This window comes from Myiozetetes cayanensis, unplaced genomic scaffold, assembly GCF_022539395.1.
Source record: "Myiozetetes cayanensis isolate MyiCay16 unplaced genomic scaffold, myiCay2020 scf1, whole genome shotgun sequence".
Classification (NCBI taxonomy): domain Eukaryota; kingdom Metazoa; phylum Chordata; class Aves; order Passeriformes; family Tyrannidae; genus Myiozetetes; species Myiozetetes cayanensis.
The window spans coordinates 81,910,185-81,926,215 of NW_026086604.1; the positions used below are offsets into that span (position 1 = coordinate 81,910,185).

Here is a 16,031-nt window from a genome sequence, read left to right on the forward strand (position 1 = left end):
GCCCGAGATACGCACATCGGGCATTACTGTTAATAATCCACTAGCAGTATCATCCACCTTACCTAAGGGTCTTCTGTGTTACCAAGGGGTGAGAAGATAATTATTCTCGAAGTCACAGCTAAGAAAGGAAAAAGTTTTCTTACTGGATGTATTAAGTATCAGCAGGCTTTTTACAGTGGGAGTGTACGGGTGGGGAGAGATTTTAAACTTGCTCAAAACTCCAAGTGAACTCAAAACCATCACTAACTAGGGCATTGGACAGCATCTCTGACCACACAGGAAGGTAAGTGCCTGTAGCTTATCAGGAGGATTAAGAAAGGAAAGCAGCCTCTTTTTCCATCTCATCTCCAAATAAATAGATTGGCTAGCTTTTGTCTCTGCCACTTGTGGCTTTATAAAGCTTTGCATCAGTACTGTCTGCTCCAGATGCACACTTTCAGCTGTATGCTCAGGACCTTGTTCGAGTGCAAATTTGGGAGCTTCCCATTATTGGGGTTGTGCTTGTAACAGGAGTTCTGGAGGACACATGCAGAAGATAAGCACTGACACATTTATCCAGGATATCCAAGAGGCAACTCAGTACATTGAAAATGAGTTGCACAGAATAGGTATCCCCACTGGAGAGGAAGGCAGTGAACTACAGTCTATGATGGGAAGCTTCAAGAGCTGCTTTGGTTTTTTGTCCATCTGTGCAAATCAGCTTCTCGCAGTGCATGAATCTTGACTACATGGACTTTTGGCCAAGTAAAATGTCCTCAGAGGCAGTTCTCGATACCAAAAAGTTACAAGCACAAGGCTAGCTTGTCTTAGGGTCAGGTGTTGTGTGTAACGTAAATGCCATGCAGTTGGTGACCAGCTATTCATAGTGCAATAAATTTCACTCTTTACCACTTGTAGACTTCCATTAAATATTTAATAAGTGAGGAGGATAAAAGCAGGAGCTATAGGTGCTTCAGGACAGAGAGTATGATGTCACAGAACAACGACAGCACAGTGCTAAGTCGTGCAGCTTCAGTGGAGATTTACATTGCTTGAAACCCCTCGGGAATGTTTTGAGAAGAGAGCTTTCTGGGCTTGGCCCAGAAAAACTTCTTTTAAGAGTGCTTTTATCTAATTTTCAGATAGCCAAACCCCACCTTAGTTATAAGATCGTTTTGTCTTTACCCAAACCTCTTCTGTTCTACCCATCTGTTCACTGTGCTTGGTCCCAGTGGTAAGATAAGCATTTAATCATGCCTACCAGCCTGTTAGCTTTTCGGAAAGCTTTTCTGACCGAGCAGAAATAGGAGAATCACAGAACTAATCACCTGTTTCTGCTGAACTCCCTAAGGAAACTTAATCCCATCTTCCTTTGTTAGATTTTAGGCAGGAAGAAAGGCAATGCTGCATCTGCTTTCCCCCAAGTCCTTGTCTTCTTTTTTCACTCTCACAAATTACTGGGAGAGTGAAATGGTGGTACTTGCAGTACTGCAAAAGGGTTTACCTTCTGCCTTGCAAAGGATTTAGTAACCTTGCTCTCTGCTGGACAGTTAAATCCCAGCATCCAAACGACCAAGTCTATGTGTTGCATTCTGTTGCTTTCTTTCACTTTCAGGCTGACTTCCTCTACCTTCTCTGTTCACGGACACAGACAGAGGGTTAGATGTTTTGCACACGTGCCTGAATTGTCCCTGAAGAGCATTAAGCTAGTAATTTCAGGCACTCACAAAAAGTGTATCCATGACAGCATAGCGTACGCGTTTGCCTACAAAACCCACTCAAGAAGATGGGTAAGTTCTCCGGGCAGTTAAATACTCCTTACCTGAGTGCATTTAGCTATGTTCTACCCGAATTAAAGCCACAGAAGAGGCAACCGATGTGACTCAAGGGCCAGTTACCATGAGCCTTGAAGAAGCAAAATACCTCAGCACTTGCTGGAAACCAATTGTAATTGTAGGAAACTTTCAGCAGTAACAAAAATAGTTCTTTTCTCCTGTTGAAATTTGCTAATGTGCATTTCCAGCTCCTGTCTACAAGAATGGAAAGGAATTTTAGCTAATGAGCAGAAAAGCCTTGCTGCACTTTCCACAAGACATCAAATGTACAGGAGAGGAAAAAGGGTGACACTGTGCTTGGGTCCCAAAGCACAGGGTACACCTATGGACTGTATTTCACACAGCAGCAGCTAATCAAGCCTGGGTTATTGCACCTTGGTGCACAGAGCTCTTTTGAAGAAAGCTGATGAATGCTGGCCACTACTGAGCAGTATATGTGAACTGAACCATCTGGAGGGAAACATTATGTTTCATTTATGGAATTGCAGTCAAATGCTTGAGCAGTTTTTTAATCCACAAATCCTAAACAATGCAAATGCAAAACAAGTATCTCACAGTGTGCTTTTATTATTTTTCACAATATAAACTAGACAGACATGGAAAGTTTAATGGCAGCATGTTCTGATAACATTTGAAAGACAAAGAACAACATAATCGTATTGAATGATGATAAACTGACAAACTACATTACCATACATACATCTCCAAAGATACTGGATAAACAATATCTGCTTATGTACATTTATGCTGGTGATAATTAAAATTCAAATATTCAGAAAAAAAGAAAAAAATATGCTATTTAAATTATAAAAATATACAGTTTTTGTGTGGAACTCTTAATGCTGTATTACTTTTTGAAGATAATTTTGTTGTGTCATGAAGCTGCATTAACTTAGTATAGAAGTGTGATTTAAACCAAATACAGATTAAATTAGCTCTTATTTCTTCCTTGTATTTAGCCTTGATGGAAAGAGAGATAGGGATGAAAAACAAAGCTAGGCTTTTGCAATGAGAAATAATTTTTATATTCATAAATTAAAAGATGTATAAATTTTCATATAGTACTGAACCATAAACTCGTTATACAAATGAATCGTTTTCCTAGTTTGTTCAGAGATAGAGAGGATAAAGAAGAAATGCTTTAAACGTGCTACTTTACTATACTTTTAATCAACAGGACCTCTAGGTTTGTCAAGTGGAATGCAGGTGAACAGCTAAGCAGTGTCGTGCCTCAGGGTCAAAGCATGCAGTCCAGACTCACTGCCTCAGCTGGGGAGACTGTGTGCATGCAAAGATTAGGGGTACTGGATCCGTGTTCTTTGAACTGCATCACCTTCATGTTGCCTTTGCACATCTGGTTTCGGACTATTTTATCATAACTGTTCCTTATAAGTGCAAACCTACTCAGGCTACATAATCCCCAATCACAACAGCAGATGGATGAACTTTTATAGACAGGATAATTTTATAATAATTTTCAAATGATTTTGTAATTGAAAATTTTTAGTAACTGTAGCCCTGTAGTGCACACATTTGTAGCTGCTTTTAGTTATAAATAATTTTCAGACCATCCTGGGTGAACTCCTGCAACATATGAAACTAAAGATTCTCTTACATACCCATGTCATTTGCCATATCTTCCAGCCCCCGTCCTAATCTGTATATTCTCTGTTACCTCAACAGCCCCATTAGTCCTTTGGTGGATCCAGTGCTTGTTCCATTAAGAAATGCACTCTGTGTCAGCTCTGATTTAAGAATGCTTTGCTTGCAGAATATTTTTTCTTGTTTTTCCATCTGTTCCTAAGTTACTGATCTATAACAGATCTTAGGTGATCTTATAGATTATTCTTTTCAGAAGCAAAATATTTTCTTCAGGATTTTCTTAATAAATGGAGTGAAAAAGAATTAAGGACACATAAGCTGAACACAGTAAAATCAAGTATTTCTCCTCAATGGTATGGATTTGCTGTTTTACAAAAGACTCTCTTCAGCATTAACAAAGTTCTGTAGAGACTTGTGGGGCCTCTGTAAGCTTTTTCTCTGCCCTTATATCATCCTTTTTCAATGGAAAGGATAAAAGATAAACTTCCAACTAGCAATCATCTTTAACCAAGGAGGTTTTTCAGTGATCTCTCTGTTTCCCTCCACTTCTTGACCTATTCCTTTGTTGTCCTCTCTGATCTTCCACATCTAACCACTTCAGAAATGTCCCCTTTTCACTTCAGAAATGTCCCCTCCTTTTTTTTTTTTTTTGCTTTTACAATCTGGATGTGCCAGAAGGGGTCAGCTATCTATGCATACATAGTGGCAGAGGATGGATTTTCACTGAAGCATAGTCGTTGAGCATGGAAGTCTATAAGGCATTTTGTGGGGAAAAAAATCTTACATGAAAGTGTAATGAAGAGTAGGAGAGACAAGAATGATTGCAAAAGAAATGCAAGAGTGAAAAGAGAGGATTTTATTTAAGAAGTTCAAGCTTTTATATACATTCAATGTTTCTAATATGTTCCTTAATAAATGTATTATCAACTATCATCATACCTAATGCAGCCACAATACTGTACTATTCTGCAGTCAGGATGGGAAAACTCCATTGGCTCTTTAATAAAATAAAATCATCAACAGTCATCGTGACTCTTCTTTTTGCCAGGTATTAACTGATACACTGGGAAGTCCAGTGAGTAGACACAACAGAACACAGAATCCTCAGTATTTATTTAAATGTGTATCACGTGTCGTCTTCATATTATTTCTAAAGCAGCTTTAAAAAAACTTTAGCCATTGGAAGGTATTAAAAACTAAAACCCATTCAAATTATCCTGGCAGTATAGCAGCACTGGAATTGATACTTTTACTACTTTTGACAATGTAAACCTTTAATAAAATAAACAATATTGAAGCAATTTGAGGTCTAATAGTTAATAAACTTTAATGGGCATATGGGCACAAATCGAAACAAAGACTAGATTGTGAAATGAAACATTAGCTTGATACCAGCCAATTCCAGTTGTGCAATTGGCTGCAGACAAATTCAGCTTGGAAGCTGAAAGAAAAAACAAAGCCCACACTCAATCCACAATATTCAATCCTTCTGATTTCAAATATTTTTCATATAAATCCTACATGAGCATCCCCACTTCTGACAGAAGCACTCTGAAAGCATTGCAGGTACTTTTTGTTTGATGGTCAGATTTTTCCTTTTTCTTTAATCAAGCATAGTTCACATTTTTGTGTTCTTAGAAATATTTCTTTTCTAAGTTTCTATAAAATTAAGTAATTTCAAATTTGAAATGTAAGCTTGCTCCATCTTATCTTTGCTCATACAAAGTGTTGGTGCCATGACTATATAGCAGTAAAAATGCTGAGATGTACAACTCTTAAAAAAAACAACCAAACATAAAAGCAGCTTTGAAGACTCAACATCAACTACAGCCTTAACATTGAACATATTACATTCCCGAGTTACAGGAGATATTTTGCATATAATGCCACAAAGTTATTCAACTGAAATCTTGAGGTTGGAGCTACAGTTTATTCACTGTATGTTTTTCACCTTTTGAGCACTTATGTACCGTATGGTACATTTTATCCAGAGCTTTGCAATCTCTCCTTTTATATCTGGATGTTCATTTACCCAAAAAACCCAGATTTCAAAAGTTTCATACAAAAAAAATAGAAGCGCAGGACTTAAAACATTTGAAGCTGGACATTTCCATGCTTCAGAGCAGCCCCTGGGACACACTTCAGAGTCTTCAGTTTCCAGGGGACTCCTGGCCCCTTTGAGCTCACAGAAAGCCCTGCTTTAAAAGGCATTGACACATCTGGTTTCAGAATACAGGTCTGTTTATAAAACTGTATTATGTACTCTGCATTAATTTTACTTGCGTTGCATTTTTGTAACATGAGCAGATGACTTCACACCTCCCACTCCCCCTTTTCCTTCACCCTATTTTCACTTGAGATGACAGTAGGCACCTGCCTGATCGAGGTGTCAAAGAGTCTCTGTCCAGAAAGAGGATTTTGAGTTTCTTTATTATCTTTTCTTCTGCAGACAGTCTTAGGAAATTATTGGCATGAAATAAATTTGAGGGCGAGGGGTGCGATGAAAAATCTCACTTTCTTTTCCTGTTATGAAAATGAACTTGATTTTGGTGTCCAGTTTGATAAACAAGGATAGTCAGAGCTAATCTGTAACTTAGCTGAGGTCTGCTTCTTGCCAAATAAAATTAAGATCTTTTTCAACTTTCAGGGATTTAGAGACCACATCTAATTGGTTTCAAACCCCCGGAGGAACTCTGTAAGTAAGCAGGATTAGTTGCAGATATGAGCCCACTAAAGTGGGACACAGGTCAGGTCTTCAGACTCCAGCTCTGCTCTGTTGAAGCAGGCACTTAAGGTCTCCTGATGTTTCTGTGTCAGTAGCCACAAAAAACATTTTACTGCTGAGAAAATCATTGGAACAGCAATTTCCTGCAAGCCCCAAAGATTTAACTTCACACTTATTAAAACACTTATTTAAGAAAAGGTTGACATGTATTGTGTGGGTATTATGATTATGATGTGATGGCACAACTGGTAACTGGAAAACACATGTTTAAAAGGCATAGGCAACCATATTTCCAACTGTTGTCCTGTAGGGATAGCCGAGTGGTCCTTCAAGTGGTCCTTTCCATCTTGACTCCACATATGTACCATGTTGAATTGTTTACTACATCAGTTCTTGCCAGCAGGACAGGGTGAGAACTTTGTTCATGCTGACCTTGTCTTTCAGATCCCTCCCGGAAAATGCAAGGAAAATCAACACAATTTCGCAGGCTTTAGCAGCTCAAGTAACTGCCCTCGTAAGTGTAAGCAGGTAGGTCTTTGTCAGTATATTTGCTCTTCAGAGATAAAATAATCCAGCCAGCGGCATTAATTAAAAAAAACCCAACAAAACCTAAAATACTCTGGGGCTCATTAAAATTAAGAATAACAATACGATGGGATGACAGATACAACTTGCTGAGGTTCTGAAAATAGCAGGTAAAAATGTAAATATCTTTTAATAAATAATTTTCCGGCAATGTAAAAATAAATGATATTTCCTTTGGCAGTAATAGCTGATTTAATCTTTCACTGGGAAGTTGCTTTGCTCATAAAATATCATTGTGCTAGAGAAAAAAAAATATTATTTTGTTGTTTTGAAAGACTTTTGTAATCCACAATAAACTGGGTGACTCTACTTATGTCCGAGATAAGCGCCAAGAGTGATGCAAGCTCCCACCAGAACCAGACTCAGGATAGTCTTCAGAGAGATCCAGGAGAAATCGAACAAAGGCCTCATACTGTTGCCATACAACTCCACAAAGGCATCCTAGAAAGGAAAGCAATCAGAGAGGGAATGTCAGAACTGCAGTAACTTTTTCGGGGGGGTAGGTTGGGGGAAACAACTTGTTCACCCTCAATGGTCATCCAACAATCCCGCCGGCGCAAGAAACCCACACAAACCTATTAAAATAGTGATTTGGGAGCTCTTTTTTTTGTGCAGTGCTTAACAAAAAGTTCTCCTGCCTATTTCTTTACAAATATTGCTGTAATTGCTTACAGCCGTGACTTCTGCTTTAGGCATGCCCAGTCTAATAGAAAATACAGGAGCAAGTTACCACTATTTTGGGTCCTGAATGTTGTCTATACAAACATACTCAAAGGAAGTAACTGAACCTTCATTCTCCAAATCTTTCATTTCCACTGGACTTGGGGCACCTACAGTGCTGGTCGACTTCACTGAAAATAAGGCAGTACTTGTTTGGTTCCCTTGGGATGGTTCAGAAGACTTTGTGTAGTAGCCACAGATGTTTCTTCCATATGAACTGAAGCAATTAAAGTTGTGTTACACCTATGATGGTCTTTCACAACTGTCACCAAGGGTGATGCCATGGTCCTGTGCTCCAGGAAAATCTGGTGGCATGTAGGCACCAAATGGAAAGGCTGTTTAAGCAGAAAAAATAAAGTTTTTGTGACTCATAAATACAACGGGATTTGACTGGGCTAGTGATTGGACTGGTGATGTTCTGCACGTAATGCCTTTCTTTCAGGCTGCAATTCCTAACAAGCATGAAGCTTCAGAGCATTCCTGAGAGACAGACAAATCACACTGTATGGCACAAAAGCAGTAAATAACCGAGCTGAATGACTTTAAATATGTGACAAACCTGATAACATCATTTATGGCAACTCTTTTACTGTGCAGCCAGCTAAGGTCCACTCCCAAACTATTGAGATAAACCTGTGAAAGATGGGCTATCTAACATGGGCGTTTCTGTCTCTACTTTTATTACTCTGGACTTTCCCAATTTTGGTGGAAGTTAACATTCTCTAACAATGTTACAGCACGTTTAACTGTTTTGCAGTGTTACTATGCTAGGACATAACCTGCCTTCTAAAAATGCATATATGTTATGGTTTACAGCAGAAATTGATGAGAGAAGGGTCTCCATTATTAATCTAAACCTTCCATCCAAGTTAATTTTCTGCAAATTATGTAGTTAAATTAGCTTCCCCAATTAGCTATCTCTAGGTTATTGTCAGTGTTTGTGGTTTCACCACAAGAGGGCGTGTAAGGTTTTTTAATATTTTGACTCCTATTCACTAGACACTGAGCGAGATTCAAATAAATGGTAGATATTCACTTCCAAAATATGTTATTACATTAAGTAATACTGGTGCATGTTGTAGGTCAGAGTGGATGTAAATAGGTAAGATGTGGTAACAGAACAGCCATAGGCTTTGGCCAAAGGAGTGACATGACAGCACGTCTGCCTCTTGCTATTTCTCAATGCTTATTCCTCTAGGCAATGATTTTCCAATTTGGGTTTCCAAAGGTATATTCTTAAGTGAAAGCAGCTTAACCTTTTGCAGGGAGGATGGAATGTTTTAATGCAAGCTCTTCATTCCAGAGAGAAATTGGCAAGTTTTGCTTAGCTGCCTGTTTTTTGACATCGACATTCGCAAACTCTGGCCTTAATATTCTGCTGTGCTGTTGCAGAGCTGAAAAAGCACACTCAGTTTGCTGTGTAGTTCTTTGGAAAGCTGCTTTTATTTCTCCTTAAGGCTATGAAGTAACACAATATCCTAAAATGTTACAGACTGGGCTAAATCCTGTTGTCGCCAGTACAGACTCACTGACTTCCATGGGAGCCTTGTCTGTATAGGGAGTTCAAGATCGGGCCTTATAAAAATACAAGGGTAAAGTTCAACACTTGGTGATATTATTATGGGTGAAACAGGGAGGAAATGAAAAAAAAAAAACCACCAAAAAAACCCCGCATGGAAATGCAAGTCCTGTGAAAAGATTTTAACATGAAGGTTTTCATGCTCTCTGCCTGTGGGGAAGGTCTCACTTCTGTATATTCGTGACAGTCGATGCATACACAGTATCAATACTGAAATGAGTATAATTTGTGCCTCTCTTCAATTCCCTGTTTGGGAACGTTCCTCCCAGTTTTAATGTGTGACCATTTCCAGTGTTTCAGCAGAGCTCCTGGTATTGGTATGAAAATAGATGGTAACAGTAAAACTTGGACGCAAGGCAAAAGTATGGCATAACCTATGGCTCAAAAATGTGCAGCATGCAGTACTTTTTTGTCCGAGATTATTATAACAATAACACAAACCCAACCTAATGGTGTCTGCACTATATATTACAAGTAGCTCTTTATGATCGTTCCCCCTCCCCTTCTCAAACATCCTGATTAGGCCTATTTCCGAAGCTTGTTTGAACAGCCTGTCACTATTTGTTTAAGTTTCAAACCTGTTTTAAATAAACACATGTCCATTTTATGTACTAAAACAAGGGAGGTGGGGGGAGGGACATATGACCCGTTGCTGAAAACTATTTTAGCACAAAGAGGACCGTAAACAGAACCTTAACTTTCTCATAAGGTTTGTCTCCTGTAAACCCACATATCTGTCACTGGATTTCTGTCACCTAAACTGCTCTGTTTAAAATAAGAGAATCTCAGCTAAAATAAATAAGATTAGGAAAATTGTTTGAAACACTTGATGTCCTTTGAAAAGCACTCTTTTTAATGAAAGCAAGGGTCCCCTTGGCAAATAGACTGAGGCAAGTTCTGGCTTGGTCAACCTTTCTGGAAGTCTAACACGATTGGAAAGAAAATCATTGCAGGCCTTGCTTTTAAGACCTTCAAAATTTAATAGGAAGCTATATCCTGGATGTAAAATTATATCAGGGCAGTTAAAGATTATATGGAAAAGAACTCTTCATTCAGCTCTGTCAGTTTCTACGAAGTCATTTCTTAAGAAGCTTCTATTAAGTCAAATCAGTCTGTTGCTGGTTTACTATGCAACTTCACGCTGACCGTTTCTGTGAAGTGAGAAAGGTGGTGGTGGGGAAGGGAAAGATGCTCTTCCTAAGCTCCTCTTACGCACAAAAGCACCTGAGATGCCTGCTACAACCTACCAGGGCTTGATTGGCAGGCCAGGAAGATTGCCCCGAGAGCACCCCTTGCTGCCCTCTTGCCTGCTGGACTATACACAGGGAGGACAGAGCATATCCCTGGCCGAAGTTCCTGGCATTTGCAGGGAGCCCAGGACAGAAGTGGAGTTTGTCACCCCGGGAGGATTAGGAGGCGTAATAGTGCACTGAGTCAGGGCAGTCTCAAAACAAAGAGATCGCACTATCCCACTCTTCCGCTGGCCCAAATTCGGCAGTTCTGATCCAAGAAACAAATGTCATCTTTAATTACATGGGCATTCTTTGCTTGCGGAATGAGTCGAGTTTGTTCAGCCTCGGTCCTTTTACAGCTCAGCCTTCACTCTGGCCTGAGAGGCAAAGCACAGCTTCTCGGCCGCAGAGAAGGACATACTGCCCATAGGCTGAGCCCGGAGAAGCATTACGGATCCGACGGCTCCTTACTGTAAATGCAGAGGGAGAAGGCAGTTTCTGCCCGGCATTTCTGACCGAGGGGGCGGTGGGGAGAGCAAACATGAGGAAGTAAAGGCTTCCTTTTTCTACCTGAATCAAACAGCTGGTGAGGAAGTGACTTTATTTCCCTCGTTATCATTGGGCTGGCAGGATATCCTCTTGAGCCACATTGTATTGAATGAAGAGCCTGTGAGACTTCCATTTTACTGAACGGGAATTGCCTTGTGGCTATTTTACGCTGCCCTCTCTGTGACTCCAAAACAAACAAACAAAAACACATTAGCTCTGGCTTTTGAAGAAACTTGCACAGGTCTGAACAAGGCAGCTTTGCCACACACTATGGGGCAGGAGAGGGAATGGCATATGCTTTGATGCCAAGGTTTAGCAGCTAGATGACTTTTCCCTCACCCCTGCCTCCAAACGAATGACATAAATTCTCATAAAAGCTTTCATTCCCGCATGGCAACTCATTTCAGAAAGAGTTTGGGGAGGGAGGGGGTGGACAAAGCTGGTTAAATCGTCCCATGTTTTCTATGCAGTGAAACCTCATTAAAATGTCATCTTGAAGCTAACGAGAAAAGTTCTTGGAACACAAATAATAGACAAATGTGTAGCTGTTCTTTTCCTGAAGAGTTTATGGGTCTTTTACGCAAGCCTATGTGGTGAGTACATGCAAATAAGGACAGCTCAGACTTCGGCTGTGTTGTGCCAAGGTGTGGCGTTTCACAAGGTCAGTATCTTTAGAGATGCTGATATCTTTTTACACCTGGGAGTGCCAACATGCTGGTAGTCCTGCCAGGTGCACATTATCAAATTATAATGGGAAGGAAAAGAAGGTATCACCACACGAGCCCTGCTGATCACGGAAAAAGAACCTGCCAGGGGAGTGGCTTTGGCACTTGAACCCCTGAACAAATTCCCATCTGGGTTTTTTTCTTTTCCCCCTTCACCTTTGCCTGTGGTAGAAACGGGTCTATTTTGGGGACATGGTTTAGTGATAAATATGGCGGTGCCAAGTTAGTGGTTGGACTCGATGATGTTAGAGGTCTTTTCCAATCTTCTATGATTTCATGATTCTATTTTGAATCCTCTGTTTCCACAATGGCTGACATACTCTTAGGTCTGCAGCTGATGTGTTAATTGCTGGCTGCATACCCTTTTGTTTCTCCAGTGGTCCCTGAGGTTTCTGACTTTGGACAAAACTGTTTTTCATCACTGTAGTCTTACCTAACTTCTTTGTTCCTTGTCCTTGCTATCTATTTGTATAAATTCTTGCATCGGTGAGCCTGTGATCTTGGGGATGTGTCTTCCAGGTCCTAGTCTTGCCAGGCTGTAAAGTTGTGTAAACTGAAATCAGTGGAAATATTATTTGCATAAGACTGGCTAAACGTGGCACTCAGATAGAAACATCTAAGTAGCAAGGTGGTTGTGGTTAGGTTTTCTTATAAAAAGTGATGCATATGCTTAGAAATATATAAATAAGAGCGGTTATAGTAAAGAAGATAATTAGTCCTCCTGTCCATGCTCATAGCAAGAGACCCTGCTGGAAGGCAGATTTCCTCCAGACCCCTGAGAGATGAAGAATAAACCCAGGCTTTTAGGAATGGTCAAGTCACCTCTTTAAATGCAGGATTTGTAAGGTGTTGATCGTTCAACTTGGATGGAAACCCATCCCATATTCAGACTAGGCCACATTCTTGTTAAACCAAGTCAGCATGAGAAATCAGTAATTTAGTCTTGGCATCTCTACTTAATTCAGTTAGATGTGGCTCTGCAAAAGCCCAGACCTAGTGGAGGCTGCATCATTCTCCTATTCCTGGAAAGGCCCACACTATAAAATGAGGTATTTCTGGCATCAGCTTAACAGCTGTAATGTCACTACAGCAGCTAGCTGGTGGTATTTAATGGGTGCCACTTCGGAGGGAGCACTATTAGCAATTATGAGAAAAAGAAGGTGAGAAGGCCTTCTGGACAAAATACTCTGTGTTCAACTGACATGGTCAAAGCTGCTCTACTTGATCCTTCACAATTTTCTTTTCAGATCTTTTGTGGGTTGATAATCCTATTGAAATAATCTGCTGTTTTATTTAGTTTAATTTTCTGATTAGGTAGAGTGCTAGGAACTGTGTGCAACTTGTACCCAGAAAAAAAAGTGTCCCTGTATATGAATTTCAGTTGCACTGAGACCCATTCAGTTTTAGGCCACATTTTCTCCCATTTATCAAACCTGTTCTAGAGAGTTTACATTCACATACAACAGTAAATTTAGCAACACCCATTTGGGGATTTGTTAATCACTTTGAAGGAGAGAGTAAATGTCACAGAGCTGCTGGGGAGACTCACCTCATCCCACAGTATCACTCTTACGGCTTGCTTCCTCTGGAAAGAAGGCCAGATGTATATTAGGACCCCTGACAATCTTCAGAATTACTTTAAAATAAAAATGACAAAATGGGCTTGAATGACAACTCAGGCCTATTTTTCTCTAAATCTAACTTAAATTCTCTGTCTTGCGTGTAACTCGTTCTCAATATGAGTGCTCTTACACTGCAAATAGCCTACCTAATTTAAAAGGCCAACTCTGAAGATTTGTCTGCAGCAGCTGCTGCATTGACAGTAGAGGGAAACATGAACACATCCCCCGCTATTTTCCTGCCTGCTCCAGCTGCCTGTGCCGCTCCTGGGCTGCCACAGAAGAGTTAAATCATGTAACCGCCTGGGAAATGGGAAACGAAAGTGGCTGCTTGTAGAAGTGCTGGAAGGACTGTGGCACAGTGCTTGTCATCAAGGCCACGGAGGGTTTCATTTTAACAAGCGCATCCCGCGGTGCTGGGCTCAAGGCACAGGTATGAGCAGAAGCAGAGAGGGGAAAGCAAGGCAGCGAGGCTGTCAGCCTGGTGAGGGACTCTGGCTCAGGAGGGCCTTGGCCAGAAAAGGCCAAGTGCTCGTGTGAACCAGATGGGTGACATCGAACCAGTCTGAGCAGGCTGTCCCATCGACTGCACCACGAGGGACCAGTCACGCATTTCTCTGCTGCTTGTTTTAACATCCCTCAGGGACACGCTCCATCCCGTGTTTGTTGTCTCAACACTCAGTTCTGATCCAAACCCCTTTGGCTTGACTAGCTCACACTCAGCATTAAGCAAGAGTAGCACAGGGCTGGAGTGGTGGCCTGGGCGTTCCTTGGTGCTTCATGGTGCTCCAGGCCATGTGAAACCACCAGCACCTTCTGCAGAAGTGCCACCTGTTCCTCATGTGACTTCAAGCAGGCACTTGTTTTTTTTTCTAAATCTTGTGACAAGCAAGTGATTTACAGGGCCAGTGAGACAACACAGCTAACACTACGATAAGGTAACCTCACAATAAATCTACAATTTAATTAATAAGTGCAAAAAAAGCCTATGTTGTAGATTTCAATGGGCAGTTACATTTCTACCATCAGCCACCTGGAAAATATGAATTTGTCCATGTGTTTTCTTTGGCAGCCTAGTGCTTATTAGCGGCTCAGACCATTTCTGCTCACCTGTAAAAGCCTCATTTGAGACAGAGAAGAGGCAGCATTTTTTTGTCATTGTTGTCCCTTGCCATTTCCTAAACTAGCCCTCCCACCAGGTACTGTGGAGGAGACACACAGGACTTGGTAGTCATGCAATCTGATGGAACGAGTTGCAAGTGCTCCCCTTCCAACATGGTGCACGTGAGAATGGAGGCCCCTTGGTGGCTTGTTCCATGTTCTCATCATTTCACATCTAAGTGATAATGGGAAATTAAAATAAGGGGAAGTTCCAGGTCTGCATCTGCTCAGAAGAGACTAGTTTTGGTTGGGTTCTCCCCTCCTCCTTTTTGTCTTTTCTGTCCTATTCGCCATTTGTGCAGAAGCACAAGACCTGGGAGACAAATGGAGGGTGAAGGAGAAGGGAAATGAATGGAGTCTGTGTAGACTGAGGCAAGTAGAAATTTAAACAAAATGAACTGTCTAAATAGGGTAGGTGAAAACTGTCTGTTGTCAAAAGAGCTGAACCTTCCTTTTAAGCCAAGATAGCTTTACTCATTGCCTTGCCTTAGGGAGGGGGGGCTCATAGCTTAAGGTTGGCTGGTAAATCTTCAATTTTTGGGTTCATCCAGAAAGTGCTTTGGCAAATGTTATCAGGCAAGACCTAACAGGGACCATATGAAAAAACAAGGAACAGTAAGAGAGTAAGAATACAATTCACAAACAGACTAAAATAAAGGACTTTGTTTTGTTATTCAAAACAGCTCAAATTCATTTGCATACACAGTTGTAATTCATTAACTATGACCACTAGATTTATTCAAATGCCACCCCACAAAACCAAAATATGAAGACCCAATAAAAGGCAAACTACCTCTGCCCATCCACCTCCAAAACCAACACCAAAACAAACAACAGGCCAACACCAAAACAATCCTACAGGAAAACTGGGATTTTCTCCCATCCAACAGCAAGTACCACTGGGATGTGGGAAAGCGATACACCTCCTACCTATATATATATATTTTAATTCTTCTGTAACAAGAAAAAATGTCTTGATGATACAAGGAAGGGCACAAATTCTCTGTGTTTTTTTTTAGGAGCAAGCTTTAAAACTGAAAAATGTTAGGCACTAGTAGCAGGAGAAAAAGGGTTATTCTGTACTTCAGGGGCTTTGCTGGTGTCACTGTTCTGGCCATATTCCTCAATGGAAACATCGCTTATACCAGCTGTAGGAGTCTGCCAGCATGGCTGAAGTACCTCCCAAACAACGTGAGTTATACTGGCAAAAGCACTCCTCTCTAGTACAAGTCTACATAATGGTGAAGGGAATGAGGCCAAAATAGTTATCTTTGTAGGCTAGGGATGTGATTTTTTCCCCATGAGATAGTTATGCTGGCCAGACTTTGTCATGTAGACCCTAGGAACTTTTATTTGCAAAATAAGACTGTAATTTATTTTAACCAGATGTTCAGCACTGATCTGTGTCTGTGCATTCACAGCACACTCCAAGTAGATTTTACTGTGAAAGACATATACCTTGGACATTGGTAAGATTTTAAAAACATAATGCTGAAACTTTAGGGCTGTGGTGGGCTTGTCTTTCCTTTTGGTTGGTAATGGGTAGTTCCCATGAAGTAAGACGGTGTTCTGGGTATGGAGTTTTGTTCCTATTAATCAGATCTCCTACAGGTCCTGTAAGGCAAAAGTCTCAGCTCTCCCCGGAATCAGAAATTCACATCAATTGCTAGAGCAAGTCATGCAGTTCCTTACAACCTAATGGCTGCTGGGAGCATAGGGT

General features: G+C 40.7%; 1 protein-coding gene across 1 annotated transcript in view; it reads right to left on the minus strand.

Annotated features, from left to right (window-relative positions):
- Positions 1-2,361: 2,361 nt before the first annotated feature.
- BCL2 (BCL2 apoptosis regulator) overlaps positions 2,362-16,031 on the minus strand; it is a 96,979-nt gene continuing 83,309 nt past the window's right edge. Inside the window, exon 2 of the mRNA XM_050319636.1 lies at positions 2,362-7,167. Coding sequence (XP_050175593.1) covers positions 7,033-7,167 — 135 coding nt within the window. The 3' untranslated portion in view covers positions 2,362-7,032. The remainder of the gene's footprint in view (positions 7,168-16,031) is intronic.